A 15,160-nucleotide genomic window follows, 5' to 3' on the forward strand; every position below is an offset into this window, starting at 1 on the left:
AATAATAAATCTGTCATGACTTACCAGTTGGCTGAGAGTGTCGATTTCCGTGAAGTTCCCAGAAAGCTTCATTTTGTCAGCGATCTTCAGCATTGCGCTGGCTGCAGCCGCCGCCAGGCGGAGCTGCCGGTACTCCTGGATCTGACCCAGTCTCCGCTCCACCCAGTTCTCCTCTGACTCACCAACCGTCTCAGACATCAGACTCAGCTCCTTCCCCATCAGTTTCCCGTCTCCCTCGTCGCCAGACTCCACCAGAACCTGATCCAGCTGCTTGAAAGTGATGTTTGCATTTGCAAAGCTGTCACCAAGCTGAAGGAACTCCGTCAGCAGCGGCTTCCAGATGTTTTCACAGATCTGCGTCAGGGTGACTGGAACGGGTGCTGAGCCGGATTGCCTCGTTGACGCCAAATATGCAGCCCCCTTGACCCAGTAGGACAGAATCAAGTTGCTGTGATGCAGTTTGTGCATCTCTTTGGCCATTTTCAGGACATTCATACTGGTGTTGTACCAGAGGACCTGGGAGGGACCCGTCTTCTCAAGCTTCCCCTCGGCATCGAACGACTGGACCAGCACCAGTTGGTTCAGACTCACAGTCTGGAGATCTGCACTGTGCTGCTTCTCCAGAGGTGACATCTCAGGAACTGATTAAATAAGAAAATAAAACCACAATACATAACCAAACTCTTTGCAAAAGTTCCTGAAATTAAAGGGCCAGTGTGTAACATTTAGGGGATCTATAGACTGTTTTTATTGCTGTCTGACGTCCGTTGCTCCTAAAGTAGTGTTATTATGGTATGGATGACCTCTGAGCGAGGTGAACGGCGTTACCACGGTTTAGCACTCTGCGGCCAGCGGTCTTGGAAAGAGAGGAGTGAGCGGAGGGGTACTCAGTTGGTTGCAATCTGCAATCTGCCAAATCCTACATACAGTCCCTTTAACGCGATTCAAGTTGGTAATGAGGAAATTATTTTCCTAGTTTTACTTACCCGTGATGCTTTCTGTAACCTTTGCCATCATCTTTATCAGTGTGTCCATCTGCTGTTTTCGCTGCGTGAAAGAGTTGAGATCCTTCTCTCTCTGAGCCAAAACAACATCTGCATCGACGGGAACCGTCTTAGACCTGATGTTTTTCTTGTCTGTGGAAGACGTGATGCAGCTGTTAGTAATTAACACTGTTTTATTCCAATAAGGGGACATGATGTTAATGCTTTTTAAGGTTCATACACTGCTGATGAAGCCTCTTAAACTTGTCTTTATATTTCAGGCAGGTCTGTAGGTGTCCCAGGGGCACGTGGCCCTGAAGCAGCGACTCCACCAGAGAGTGCAGAGCGGTCAGACAGCTGTTGACGACCTCTGCTGCAGTGTCGTCCACCCGGATCGACTTCCAATCACCTGGACCAAAACAGTGACATTATACACTATATATATATATAAAACTTACTGAGTAGATAAGCTGAAGGATGAAGGAGAAGAAATGGATGAAATAAATAATGAAATGCAGTACTGTGAGACAGCAGGTGGTTCACGGCGGACTGTGGATCGAGCAGCTGGACTACAGAGTCTGTGAATCGTGCTGCGGATTCAACCACAACAGCAGACACGACAACCTCGGGGGGGTCCTTCACCCTGGAGCTGAGACTCCGCATCAGGTCTCCCTCCTGCTCTCTCTAAGAAAACATGATAATTTATTTAACTTTTATTATTATTTTGCTCTTAATTAACCTGCTTGGTTCGAGAAAAATGTTAATAAATGGTTTGAGACTAAACCTCTTCCACTCCTTGAGCGCGCCGGCCGACTTTACCGTCTTTCAGAGGCTGTAGCCTTAATTTTATTTTCTTATTTCTGATTCATGACTTGTTCCCAGCTTTCAGATGTACCACTTCTATGTGACGTAACCCGTTGACCTTATGGGATATATATTCATAATGCATAACTGATAATCAATCAATGTATTAAATTGATAAAAGGTGACATAAATTGATATTTCTGTTTTAATTTGCTTCTTTATTTATTTCTTTGTATTAATTCCCTTATTTATTTACTCTTCTGTTTAATTTTTCCTTTTATTTATTTAGATTATTTTTTATTAATTTTTTAATTTATTTATTTATTTTTGCATTTATTTTTAATTCATTTATTTTTGCACTTATCTTTTTTTATATTTATTTGTATATGTATGTATTTATTTATTTATGTATTCTCGCATTTATTGACAGCCCCCTCATTTGCATAATGAGGCAGAAACGTATAAAGAAAAGAATACAGAAATAAATAAGTTTGTGGGAATAAATAAGGGGTGAAATGCAAAGGGAAAATCTTGCAAAAATAATTTAATTAATTAATTAATTAATATGTACATTTAAAAATAAATATGAAATAATACAAAATAAGTGTAAAAATGAATAAATAAATACAATTAAAAAACTAATGAATTACAAAAAATAATAAAAATAAATATATAAATAAATAAATAAAAGGGAAAATTAAACAGAAGAGTAAATAAATAAGGGAATTAATACAAAGATAAATAAATAAAGAAGCAAATTAAAACAGAAATATCAATTTATGTCAAATTTGATCAATTAATTAATGGCTAAATTTATATTTAATATTATTTTTGCTACATTTAATGCGATATTTATTTATTTATCAAGTCATTTATTAATTAATTTTTTATTTTGGCAGGTTAAAGACCCCCTGTCCCCCCTAAAAAAGATAAAAACGGGTCTATGGTAAATGGTAAAAAGGGGTGGAGTGGAAAAGGTTAACAACTTATGAGCTCGGATGATGGATCTCATTAAAAGACATCAGTTGGTTATCGATCATCTGGGCGAGCATGCATTAATATGTAACTGTACCTGGCAGATCATCTGGATGGCAGACTGACACTGCTCATCAAAACAGGTCTGTACAACATCGCCGCTTTTCCTTATCGCTGCCAAGGACCAGTTAAGGCAGCAGACCAGAACTTTATCCTCCTCGCTTGTCTGTAAAGAAAACAGTTCAGAGTTCTGGGTTTGAACATCAGATGTCAAATAATAACAAATAAAGTAAACGATCACTGACCTTGGAAATCCTCTTCGTCAGGTCTTTCTTCAGGCTCAGCCTCCAACGGGATGAAACCTCTTCAAGAGAACTTTCCACCTTCAGCAGCGAATCCCACATCTGACAATTCAACACAGTTATCAGAATCTGGTTTATGGTCAAGTAGGTTTCACATACAGGGAATTTACTTTAGAGTATTAGTGCATAACATCAACATAGTAAGGTAAACATAGAGACAATTAAATTAATAATAAAAATAAGTACAGAAATCAAGAAACATAAATATAAAATAGAAGACAATTACACTAAATATGCAAAAAAATACAGTATTACAGTTCTTTAATATATTGAATCGTAATCATGATACACATCCCCAGATTCTTGCCAATACACATAGTTTCAATTCAGATATATTTGACATATTTAGTATTTTTTCGCATATTTATTGTAATTTCCTTCTACTCTATGTTTCTGTTTGTTGATTAGATTCAATTAAATTGGTTTATTTTTAATTAGGGCTGTCAATTAATTAAAATATTTAGCATTAATTAATTACATGGTTGTTCATTAATTAATGGCGATTAATCGCAAATTAGTAAAAGTAATTTTATCTGTTCTAAATGTACCTTAAAGGGAGATTTGTCAAGTATTTAATCCTCTTATCAATATGGGAGTGGACAAATATGCTGCTTTATGCAAATGTATGTATATATTTATTATTGGAAATCAATTAACAACACAAAACAATGACAGATATTGATCCAGAAACCCTCACAGGTACTGCATTTTGAGGTATCTTGTATCTGGGGGTCAGAGGTCAAGGGACCCCTTTTGAAAATGGCCATGACAGTTTTTCCTCGCCAAAATGTAGCGCAAGTTTGGAGCGTTATTTAACCTCCTTCACGACAAGCTAGTATGACATGGTTGGTACCGATGGTTTCATTAGGTTTTCTAGTTTCACATGATACCAGTATCTTCACTCTAGCTTTAAAACTGAGCCGCTACAACCTAAAAATCGCAGGTTGTGTTAATGTGTTAAAGAAATAATTGGCGTTAAAACAAATTTGCGTTAACGTGTTAACTCTGACAGCCCTAACTCTTTGACATCACAAGTTTGAGACGTACTTCTCTGGTTTCTGGCTTTGAGGGATGTTCACAGATACTGATTGATCTTTCCTCGGCCATGGAAATGACATATTAGAATTTAGATGGTGGTTCCCCTTTAAATATAGACGACAACTTCCTGTTTGAGCTGAGCGGTAAACGAGAAGGAATGAAGCCAATAAATATTCTGTTGGACTGTTTACCTCGATTTCCTTTGGATAGGTGAGTGATTTCGATGGTGTCATGAGAGGTTTCTGCAGCAGCTCATCTCTCCACTTACTGATTCGCTGCTGAACGTCATGCAGATCGTCCACGAGTTTCTGCTTTAAAGTCTCAAAGTCGTCGTCCGAGGACTAAAAAGGCACAAAGGAACACAGTGAATTAAAGTTGCTGTTCTCATAATGAGGCAGTCAGAGCACACAATGAAGAGATGATTACCTCTTTCCTCAGTTTAGCATCCAACATCTCTGCCAGCTTCATCACCAGCTGGTAGGACAGGACGGCCGCCGGGTACCACGGGACGAGTCGCACGACTCCACACGTGCTCTTCAACACACTGATGCTGCTCATGAAGGCTGGCTTCATGTTTCCACATTCAATCATTCTACAGACGAAAAGCAAACGTTACAGCGAGAACAACACCGCAGAGCATCATGGGGAATAGTTCAGGTGTCCTTACCTGTCCTTCTCTTTGTCCACCTTCAGCAGTATGTGAGTCAAGGCTTTCTGGGTGTGCTGCACATAGAAACAATATCACAAAAGGATCATTATAAAGGTAAAACTGAAGTGATTTTTAAATATTGTCATGAGTAGATTTTTCCACCTTCACATTGTCCTCTGCTCTGTTGTTATCTCCACATCTCCGCAGCCTGTACAACAGACTCTGGATCAGGTGTTCTGCAGGTATTCCTGTCAGGTCTGAAAACTCAGGCAGATCCTCGAATGCGACCAGAGATAACCAGCTGATCAGGAGCAGAGGCATCTCTTTAGCCAGAGATACGCGTGACTGGATCAAACTCAGCATCCTCCTGTGAAACAGTCAACGTCAGACACCTCAGACAACAACAGCGCTTTTCATGCTCTGGTCAATTTTAAGATTTTGGGCTATTTTGCTTCAAGTTTTCTTTCAGACAAGTAGAAAGAAAACATTATTATTATATGATATTAATATTATTTTACTACTTTGTCTATTTGTGTCTGTGGATTTCTCCTAATTTCACCTAAAGTTAGCATTAGATAATGCCTCATTTGCGTATTTAAACATAACATTTTCAGAAATACAAAAAAATGATAGTCTTGATGTTAGTGAACTCACTTTCTTTTCTCAGGGTGGGACCGTATATTCTCCCTGAAGCTGCAGAAATAGACCCTTTCTAGCCCCGACCAGTTCTCCTCCTCCACAGCTGGACCCACTTTGGTTGCATCGGCTTCCGGCTGTCTGAGCCTGAAGAGCAGAGGAACGAGCAGGACGAGCTCCGACACCGACTGTTGCGCACAGAGGTTCATCAGAGCCAACACAACGCTGACGGGGAGACACAGAGTAGAGTGAGAATGTGTTACACAAGGTCATGCATCATCAGCTCAGGTTAAACGGAACACCTCGTTTACACACAGTTCTGTTTTGTGTCAGTAAATCTGACCGCAAGGAAATGCATCTCTTTACGGACGGATAGAAACGCCACTGCAGATATGGGAGAGAATTTAATTTTGTCTGTCTTTCACCATCCAGTCTAACGTTAGACGAGTCACATTATTTTATTTTTAAGTGAAAAGTTTGACAGCATATTTAGCCAGCATTGGTAACATGCTAGCTGTGTAACATATTGAGTGCATGCATAAAATCAAAATAAATAAATGACTCGATAAATAAATAAATGTCATTAAATGTAGCAAAATTAATATTAAAAATAAATGCAGCCATTAATTAATTGATCAAATGCCACATAAATTGATATTTCTGTTTTAATTATTTAATTAAAACAGCAATTAAAAATAATTATTATTTATTAATCTTTCCCTTTTATTTATTTGTGTTTATTTGTATTAATTTTTTTAATTATTTTTGCATTTTTTTATTCATCTATTTATTTTGCATTTATTAATTTTTTTTAATTTATATTTATTTTTAAATGTATGTATCTATTTATGCTATTATTTATTTATTTATGCATTTATTTTACCTTTGCATTTCACTCATTTCCCCAAACTTATTTCTTTCTGTATTCTTTTCTTTACACATTTCTTTATGCATTTCTACCTCATTATGCAAATGAGGGGGCTGTAACTCAACGTGTGTCATGGGGTCAGTGTTTATAGATTGACTATATGCTAGCCATCAAGCTGCAATCCAGTCTTCATCCCCGGCTCCGTACAGCGGGTCATCGGCCTGCCTCAAACCAATGGATGACGTCATGGTGACTACGTCCACTTCTTATGCATGCTACCAATGTCAGCTAAATATACCGTTGAACTTTTCACTTAGAAAAAAATTATAAATGTGACCGGACGGAGAAAAACAGACCGTAACTCATAGATATAAAAACAGTTTTATATCCATGTAAAGAGATGCATTTCCTTGCGCTGAATACTAGGTGGCGTAATCCGTATACTATACGGATTTACAGACACAAAACAAAATTGTGTGGAAACGAGGCGTAAAAAATCATGTTTTTACAGGATAGTTATAGTAAGTGGAGCTATTTTTTTTCTTGAAGCTTATCCTAGACTTACTATTGTAGATGCGGGAAAGAAGTGAGCAACAAGTCCAGGTTCTTCTTGTCCATAGCGGTCCCCGAGGACACCAGGAGACACAGCTCCGCATAGCCTTTCACTCCAAGGCTGATTTCACACTTTCTGGTGACCGTGAACACAGACAGGCCCTGAACCAGAGGACTGGTGCTGCTCCAGCTGCCTGGGAGTTTCTCCTTCGGCTCCCCTTTTAAGATCTGAACCAGAGTCTCAGAAATCAGATCTGATGTCTGTGAAGAAAAACATTTGGTTACCGGTGGAGGGATTTCACAGTGAATGCTTTGAATCTTACTGTTCTTCTTGTGGCACCCACCATGACCATGGGAGGCTGTGAACGGTCTGGGAATGTCATCCTTGCAGGCGCAGAACCGAAACTCATCTTAAAATGCTTCAAGCTGTCACACAAGCTCTCGGTGCTCTGCTTGTCTGACGGGGACCACTTCTGGAAGATCATGTCCAGCAGAGTCCTCGCCGAGGCCTGCCAGGCGTCTGAGACCTCAACACCTTTTGATCTCTGCAAGCCCAACATGTTGAGGCCACTTTGCCAAAAACTCTGCCCTTCGTGACGAGCAATGAAGCCTTCGTAAAGGTGCAACTCTACATGACACACAGGCAGGTTTAAGTTAGAGACACAGACCGGTGTGTTGACATGCTGAAGCTACATGGTTTGATTGACTTACCTTTAACGTTTCGGTCGAATGGAATTTGAACGTGTCGTGTGGTAATTCCTGAAATTTCTTTTTGTCGTTGCTTCACTTCATACCAATAAGTCCACCATTCGCCTCTCGTCAACTTTCTTTCTTCAATGGAGAGACTTGCTTCTACCAGATATCCTCCCTGTTTTAGTCCCCTAAACATCAAATATTCAACATTTGTTATAATCACTAAGGTTGTAAGAAAATATTATGTTTAGTGATACTGATATTGATTCTCAAAGATTCGTGACAGACGGTGGCTCAGATTGCAGAAAAACAAGTGCTATGATGTTGGATGTTGAGGTCCAGACACACCGAGCCGACATCAAAGAACTGGCGGCAATGAAGGTCGACTGTTGAGTCACCTCACTTCTCCTTCGTCTTCGCCGACAAGTTGCACTCGAACACACCGCAAAGACTACAGCCGACGACCGGTTAGCACGTACATTCTGCGCCTGCGTGAGAGGAAATAACTCTCCACACCAGCAGGCGGCGGTAGTCTGTATTTATCATTCAAGAAGGGAAACAGGAAGACCGAGGACGGAGGATATACAAGCTGTTGTTATGATACGTACAAGAAATAAAGTTTTCACTCCGCTCTCACTCTCCACTCAGCTTCATTCCAGACGACCATGTCGATGTAAAAATATCCGTGTGTTAGAATGATCAGATGAGATGAAGATGAGAAATGAGAAAAGCCTTTATGTGTCTTGACTTTACTTGTTTTGCTCTCCTCATTTCCGTTTCTCTTCTCGTGCACTGGTTCATTTAAGCTGAACAGCCAATCAGAGTGATTTCTCTCACAGACGAACTCCGCCACCGATTCAGCATGTTGAATCAGCCGAAAAACTTCCGAAACATTCAGACAAGAGCCGACGGTGCGGGACACCAAAAACTAGACCGACAGACGCTCACCAACGCCTCAAACTGTCCAACGGCCGACTGTCGGCTTGGTGTGTCAAGACCTTTACTGAGTGTGATAAATGCAGATGCGGATCCGACGAAAGTGAACTACTTCAGTTCCTTTAAGTATATACAAGTACCTCAAAATTCTATTTAAGTAATGTAATTGAGTAAATGTACTTAGTTACATTCCACCACTGCTTTTAAGTCACCTAAAACTGAGAGACGGTGTATAAAAATGGCTGCAGGTCCTTCACTGTTCATCTGATGTGAATTAAAGTTGAGAGTCACAGTCGTCATTTCATTTCAAATCTAAAGTGCTGGAGACAAAATGACAGTTTATACCATCAATACTCACACAAAATTCGTCATCTTAAAGGGTAAACACCCTCCTTCCCAACACAGCAACAGCGTGTCGAGATCTTGGTTGAACTTAAACTTTTTGTCCATCACAGCGTAGATGTGGACGGTGAAGACGGGAGCAGAGGGTGGAGGTCTCACCGGGCTTCGATCACTGCGGAGAGAAGAAGAAGAAGAAGAAGAAGGATACACGTTTACAATCAGAGGTTCAACTGCAGTGTTTGATGTAGCTGTTAATATCAGTCTTACCGTGTGCTTTGGGATGTTTTTGTGGTTTCATCTGCTGCTTTGGAGGCTTCGACGTTGGCCTGTTTGTGACTCCCGCCCTCTCCAGACAAAGCGCTGGCGTAAGACTTCGGTTTGGCATCTTTTTCGGCTTGAGAGTCTGCGGGATCACCTGCAGAGGGACTCTCCTCTTTCGACTCTTTCTCAGGGTTTTGGTCCTTTGCTGAATCTGAAGACGCTCTGTCGTTGTCTGGACTTTCGTTTTGCTTTAACGGAGTCTGGACAGCGTCTTGCACTTTGGCTTCAGGTGTGTGTTTGTCTTGCTTCAGCTGCGTCTCAGCATCCTTCTTCGTCTTTTCATCGTTGGCGTCGTCTTGTTCTGGCACAGAGAAGTCCGTCTGTGTTTCCTGGTTGCTCTGAGATACAACTGGAGTTTGTGTGAATTTGTTGGTGCCTTCATGTTTCCCAGTTTGAGTCTGAGCTTGAACCATCTTAGCATCTTCGTGGCGTTGTTCTTCCACAGTTTGCACGCTGTCTTCTGTTTGGGAATCCACATGTTGTGTTTCTACTGTCACACTCTCCTGAGTTTGGCTGCTTGTGGTCTCCACAACGTCCATCTCATCTTTTTCTGGGTCTTCACTCTTCACATCTGCATCTCCCTTTACGCTCGAGGGGCTCTTTCTTCTTCTTCGATTCCTCTTTTTCTTCCTCTCTTTGTCTTGGGCATTCCTGCTGGGGTTGCCTGGTCCTCGCTCCTGGAATACACATTAACGTAATCTTTACGTTCAAATATCAAATACTCTCTAAAATGTGTTCTCATGGTTGCATTTCTACCTTGTTTCTTTTCCGCTGTCTTTTGGTCGCAACATCCTCCGTTTTCTTGGATCCAGCGGCGCTGGGCTGGTTTCCTGCTCCCTCCTCCATCTGAAGGGACTCTTTTCTCAGGGGAGTCCCTGTTCCCTTGTTATCTATGGAGGACGGAACCTGACAAAATAAAAAATAAATGAATAAATTATTATGTCATTGTACTGTATGTCATTAAATTTTGCAAAAATAATATTACAAATAAATGGAGCTATTAATTAATTGATTCTGTTTCAATTTGATTAAATTATTAAATATATTTATAAATTAAATTATCTTAGAATGAATTCCCTTATGTATTTACTCTTCTGTTTAATTGTCCCTTTTATCTGTTTATGTATTTATTTGTATTACTTTTTAAATGTATTTATTTATTTTTGCATTTATTTATTTATTTTTCATATTTATGTTTAAATGTATGTATTTATGCATTATGTTTCTTTTCTATATTTACATATATGTATGTTTTACAAACTGTTACACCTCTGTATATATTTCTTATATATTTATTTGTATTATTTATTTTACATTTATGTATTTGTTTATTTTGCACTTATTCTTTATTTTTATATTTATTTTGAAATGCATGTATTTATGTATTTATTGACAGCCCCCTCGTTTGCATAATGAGGCAGAAATGCAAAAAGAAATGGATAAAGAAAATAAGTTTGGGGAAATAATTAAGGGGTGAAATGCAAATGGGAAATTGTGCATAAATAAGTAAATGCATAAATAAAAAAAATAAAAATAAAAAATCAATTAATTAAAAAAGTAATACAAATAAATACATAAATAAATAAAAGGGAAAGTTAAGAGTAAATAAATAAAGGAATTAAGACAAAGATAAATAAATAAAGAAGCAAATTAAAACAGAAATATCAATTTATGTCATATTTTAACAATTAATCAACGGCTACATTTATTTTTAATATCATTTTTGCTACATTTAATGACATATTTATTTATCAAGTTATTTATTTATTCATTCATTTTTTGATTTTGGCATGTTACATCCTCCATAGTTATCTGTGTCTGAATATAAAAATCACAGGCAGTTACATGCTCAGATTTCTCTGGTTGACTTTCTATTCAGGTGAAATAGATGACAGTCAGTGAGGGAGTGACAGGAAGAGAAATGCTGCCTCAGCTCTTCATCTTTGTCATGTAACTACAATAAACTAATTATGCCGCCTGGTCTGTAATACAACACCACAAGGGCTGCAACTACCAATTAACATATTATTATCATCTCATCATTCTCATGTATTTATTTTTATTATTTATTTTACATTTATTTATTTGTGTATTTTGCACTTTTTCTTTATTTTTTATATATATATTTTTAAATGCATGTATTTATTTATGTATTTATGCATTTATTGACAGACCCCTCATTTGCATAATGAGGCAGAAATACATAAAGAAATGTAAAAAGAAAAGAATACAGAAATAAATAAGTTTGGGGAAATAAATAAGGGGTGAAATGCAAAGGGAAAATTGTGCCGAAATATATAAATAAATGCATAAATACATAAATAAATATGTAAATTAAAAAATACAAAATAGATAAATAAACTGTAAATGCGAAAATAAATGAATAAATACAAAAATAAATGAATACATTTAAAATTAATAAAAATAAATACATACATAAAAAAAGGGAAAATTAAACACTACATACAACATTTCTGTTTTAATTATGCCACCTGGTCGGTAATACAACACCACAAGGGCTGCAACTACCAATTAGCATATTATTATCAATATACCACTGACTATTTTTATCTGAGCTAATTTATTTGACGTTTCATTAATATACATAAAAAGGTTATTTAATCATGTGTTTATAATGCATCACTTCATCAGTTAAGGATGTTGCTCATCTAATCTTTACTAAATTATTATTATTATACAAGTGAAGCAGAGTGTTTAAATCGAATATAATTTAATCTAGACTATGTTTACTCACCTTTTCAGTATAAAGTGATCTCAGCTGGTCTGCAGCTCTGAGATAAAAACAACTAGTGAACTGATGAGGAAATGTTTATTATAACTAACTAATGCCACCTGGTCTGTAATAAAACACCACTGAGGGCTGCAACTACTAATTAGCCTATTATTATTATCAATATACCACTGACAAATTTATTTTTATCTGAGCTAATTTGTTTTGACGTTTCATTAAAATACATAAAAAGGTTATTTAATCATATTAAATAATAATAAAAATCCAAGTTCTGTTTACAATGCATCAGTTCATGAGTTAAGGATGTTGCTCAGCTGATCTCTACTAAATGTAGTGACATTATACAAGTGAAGCAGTGTGTTTAAGTCGAATAGTATTAAAGTTAGACTATGTTTACTCACCTTTTCAGTATAAAGTTAGCTCAGCTGGTCTGCAGCTCTGAGAGAAAACAACTGCTGAACTGATGAGGAAATGTTTATTATATCTGATGTAATGTCCCGGATGTAACTTCAAGGGAGTGTTGACAAATTCATCATCTAGCTGCTCTAAAGATGAAGGTTTATTTTTCATCTAAATTAACCAGGTTGATTAGTAAAACAAGACTCAATTTATTAATATGTTTTAACATAGTTCTGGTTAACAAATAGTCAGTTAATAAACTTAGTTAAAGTTTTCTCGCTGTTAATTTAGTAACTAATTTCTCGACGGTCCCTAAACCTGAAGAAGTTCTTTCAGTTTCGTTTCTCTTCTTTCCAAACGAGAAACCCATGGTGCGTTCAGGTGCTCCTCGGAAGTTTTCAGTTTCAATTGTTTCAATTCATCAAACAAGAAACTTATAGTTTTATTTTTTCCTCGAAATCGTGCCGAAATATATAAATAAATATGTAAATTTAAAAATAAATACAAAATGAATAAAATGTAAATGCAAAAATAAATGAATAAATAAAAAATAAATTAATCCATTTAAAATTAATAAAAATAAATACATGCATAAAAAAAGGAAAAATTAAACATTACATACAACATTCCTGTTTACACATCTGTGTACATATATTGCTTCTCATCATGCATATACATCCTGTTGACATTCAGTTTTCCCATCTAACATACCGTCATCAACTACATTACAAGTTTATATTTACTTATAAGTATACTTGGCTTATTATTAATAGGCTGCTACCAAGATAAAAAAATATATATAATGATAATATAAATCATGATAATGAGAGGGTTATTGAGTGAATACATGAAGCCTGATTTGTTGACATGAAAACCAGTTTTGACAGTTGTTTTCCAGATGAATTTATTGCATTTAATCAGATAGCAGCAGATTGAATATGTCAGAGATCCTACTAGATTAAGTGTAACTGCAGCGCCCAGAGTTTGCACAAAGTCTATGGACTAAATCAGAGAACACACTGTAGAGCCACCTAGTGGTAAAGTTGAATATTACTGTATGTGAATACTTTACATTAGACAGTTATTACAGGATGAAAAAACATGTATAACATTTAAATGCTGGGAGGTTCTCAGAAGAAGTCCAGTGAGAAAAGATGAGTGAATAAATAAATCAAACAGTGAAGTCAAATATCTTCCAACCCAAAAACATACTACAGAGTTCAGCACAGACTTAGTATCTCAAAATAATGATAAACTTTGTCAAAATAATGAGTTAGTATCTCAAAATAATACAAAACTTTGTCAAAATAATGAGTTAGTATCTCAAAATAATACAAAACTTTGTCAAAATAATGAGTTAGTATCTCAAAATAATACAAAACTTTGTAAAATAATGAGTTGGTATCTCAAAATAATATGAAACTTTGTCAAAATAATGAGTTAGTATCTCAAAATAATAATAAACGTTGTCAAAATAATGAGTTGGTATCTCAAAATAATATGAAACTTTGTCAAAATAATGAGTTAGTATCTCAAAATAATAATAAACGTTGTCAAAATAATGAATTAGTATCTCAAAATAATATCTTAGTATCTCAAAATATTTTTTAATTCTAAGAGTTTCTCATTATTTTGAGATGCTAAGTCATTATTTAAATTATTAATGACTTACAGGATCTTTTTCTTTTCATCACTTTGGTGGAAATGGGCTTCCATAAATAAGAGAAGAGAAATGACCTCTCGGTCCATACAGGTTCTACTTTCATGATAATGAAGCAAAATCAAGGAGGTGATGATGAACAAAAGCCAGTCTTTAGCAGGAAGACTAATTTATGAACTGAGCTCATGTGGAGATTATAATAAGAGCAATACAACGTGACATTACTCCACACCAAACAGGGTCACGATGCTGCGTCTCCATCATCTTCAGTCCTGTGAACCTGCAGGTTTCTTGATCCTCCGGACTACGACCCTGGTTCTCCTTCCTGGAGGTCGACCTCCAGCCTCCGCGTCTCCTAGCAGTGACCCCGGGGGTCGGGGTTGACCTCTGGGCGATGCAGACTTCCTTTCTGACCGCACGTCGTCCACGAAGCCCTCGACTCCTTCGAACTTGGCCGTCAGCTCAGAGAGGCGCTCTTTCAGGCCGTTGAACTCCTTGTAGAGATCTCCCAGAGCGTCTGACAGCGGCTGGATCCTGACAGATGAAAACTCACAAGTTTATTCAAGTGAACTATAAGTATACTTATTTTAAACAAAAAATAAGAGAGTATACTGTCAGTTTACTTTGTATGTACTTATTAGAGATATACTTAAGTATACTTAGCAGACAAGGATACAGAAAAAGTATACTTAGCTCATACTGACAAGTATACAGAAAAGTCCAAGTATACAGAAAAGTCTAAGTATACTTGTCTTATACTGACAAGTATACATTAAAGTCTAAGTATACTTGGCTCATACTGACAAGTATACTTGTCTTATACTGACAAGTATACATTAAAGTCTAAGTATACTTGGCTTATAGTGACAAGTATACTTGTCTTATACTGACAAGTATACTTGTCTTATACTGACAAGTATACATTAAAGTCTAAGTATACTTGTCTTATACTGACAAGTATACTTGTCTTATACTGACAAGTATACTTGTCTTATACTGACAAGTATACATTAAAGTCTAAGTATACTTGGCTTATAGTGACAAGTATACAGAAAAGTCTAAGTATACTTGGCTCATACTGACAAGTATTCATTAAAGTCTAAGTATACTTGGCTCATACTGACAAGTATACATTAAAGTCTAAGTATACTTGGCTTATACTTGTACTTAATCCTTTGATAGAGTATCAT

At 36.8% G+C, this 15,160-nt stretch overlaps 1 protein-coding gene across 2 annotated transcripts in view; it reads right to left on the reverse strand.

Annotated features, from left to right (window-relative positions):
* Positions 1-12,404, reverse strand: part of rnf213b (ring finger protein 213b) — a 42,930-nt gene extending 30,526 nt beyond the window's left edge. Inside the window, exons 1-18 of one of the 2 annotated variants that reach the window (XM_074620787.1) lie at positions 12,313-12,404; positions 9,916-10,065; positions 9,106-9,836; positions 8,855-9,010; positions 7,579-7,748; positions 7,212-7,495; positions 6,881-7,128; positions 5,466-5,672; positions 4,974-5,178; positions 4,830-4,885; positions 4,589-4,754; positions 4,354-4,503; positions 3,068-3,166; positions 2,860-2,988; positions 1,505-1,667; positions 1,225-1,392; positions 987-1,136; positions 25-641 (exon numbers count right to left, since the gene is read on the reverse strand). In XM_074620787.1, the coding sequence (XP_074476888.1) occupies positions 25-641; positions 987-1,136; positions 1,225-1,392; positions 1,505-1,667; positions 2,860-2,988; positions 3,068-3,166; positions 4,354-4,503; positions 4,589-4,754; positions 4,830-4,885; positions 4,974-5,178; positions 5,466-5,672; positions 6,881-7,128; positions 7,212-7,495; positions 7,579-7,748; positions 8,855-9,010; positions 9,106-9,836; positions 9,916-10,005 (3,789 nt within the window). In that variant the 5' untranslated portion in view covers positions 10,006-10,065; positions 12,313-12,404. Of the gene's footprint in view, positions 1-24; positions 642-986; positions 1,137-1,224; positions 1,393-1,504; positions 1,668-2,859; positions 2,989-3,067; positions 3,167-4,353; positions 4,504-4,588; positions 4,755-4,829; positions 4,886-4,973; positions 5,179-5,465; positions 5,673-6,880; positions 7,129-7,211; positions 7,496-7,578; positions 7,749-8,854; positions 9,011-9,105; positions 9,837-9,915; positions 10,066-11,914; positions 11,955-12,312 lie in introns of those variants that run through there. The other variant, XM_074620788.1, reaches the window with a different exon arrangement.
* Positions 12,405-15,160: the final 2,756 nt, after the last annotated feature.

The sequence above is a fragment of the Sebastes fasciatus genome, chromosome 20, assembly GCF_043250625.1.
Source record: "Sebastes fasciatus isolate fSebFas1 chromosome 20, fSebFas1.pri, whole genome shotgun sequence".
Taxonomy (NCBI): Eukaryota; Metazoa; Chordata; class Actinopteri; order Perciformes; family Sebastidae; genus Sebastes; species Sebastes fasciatus.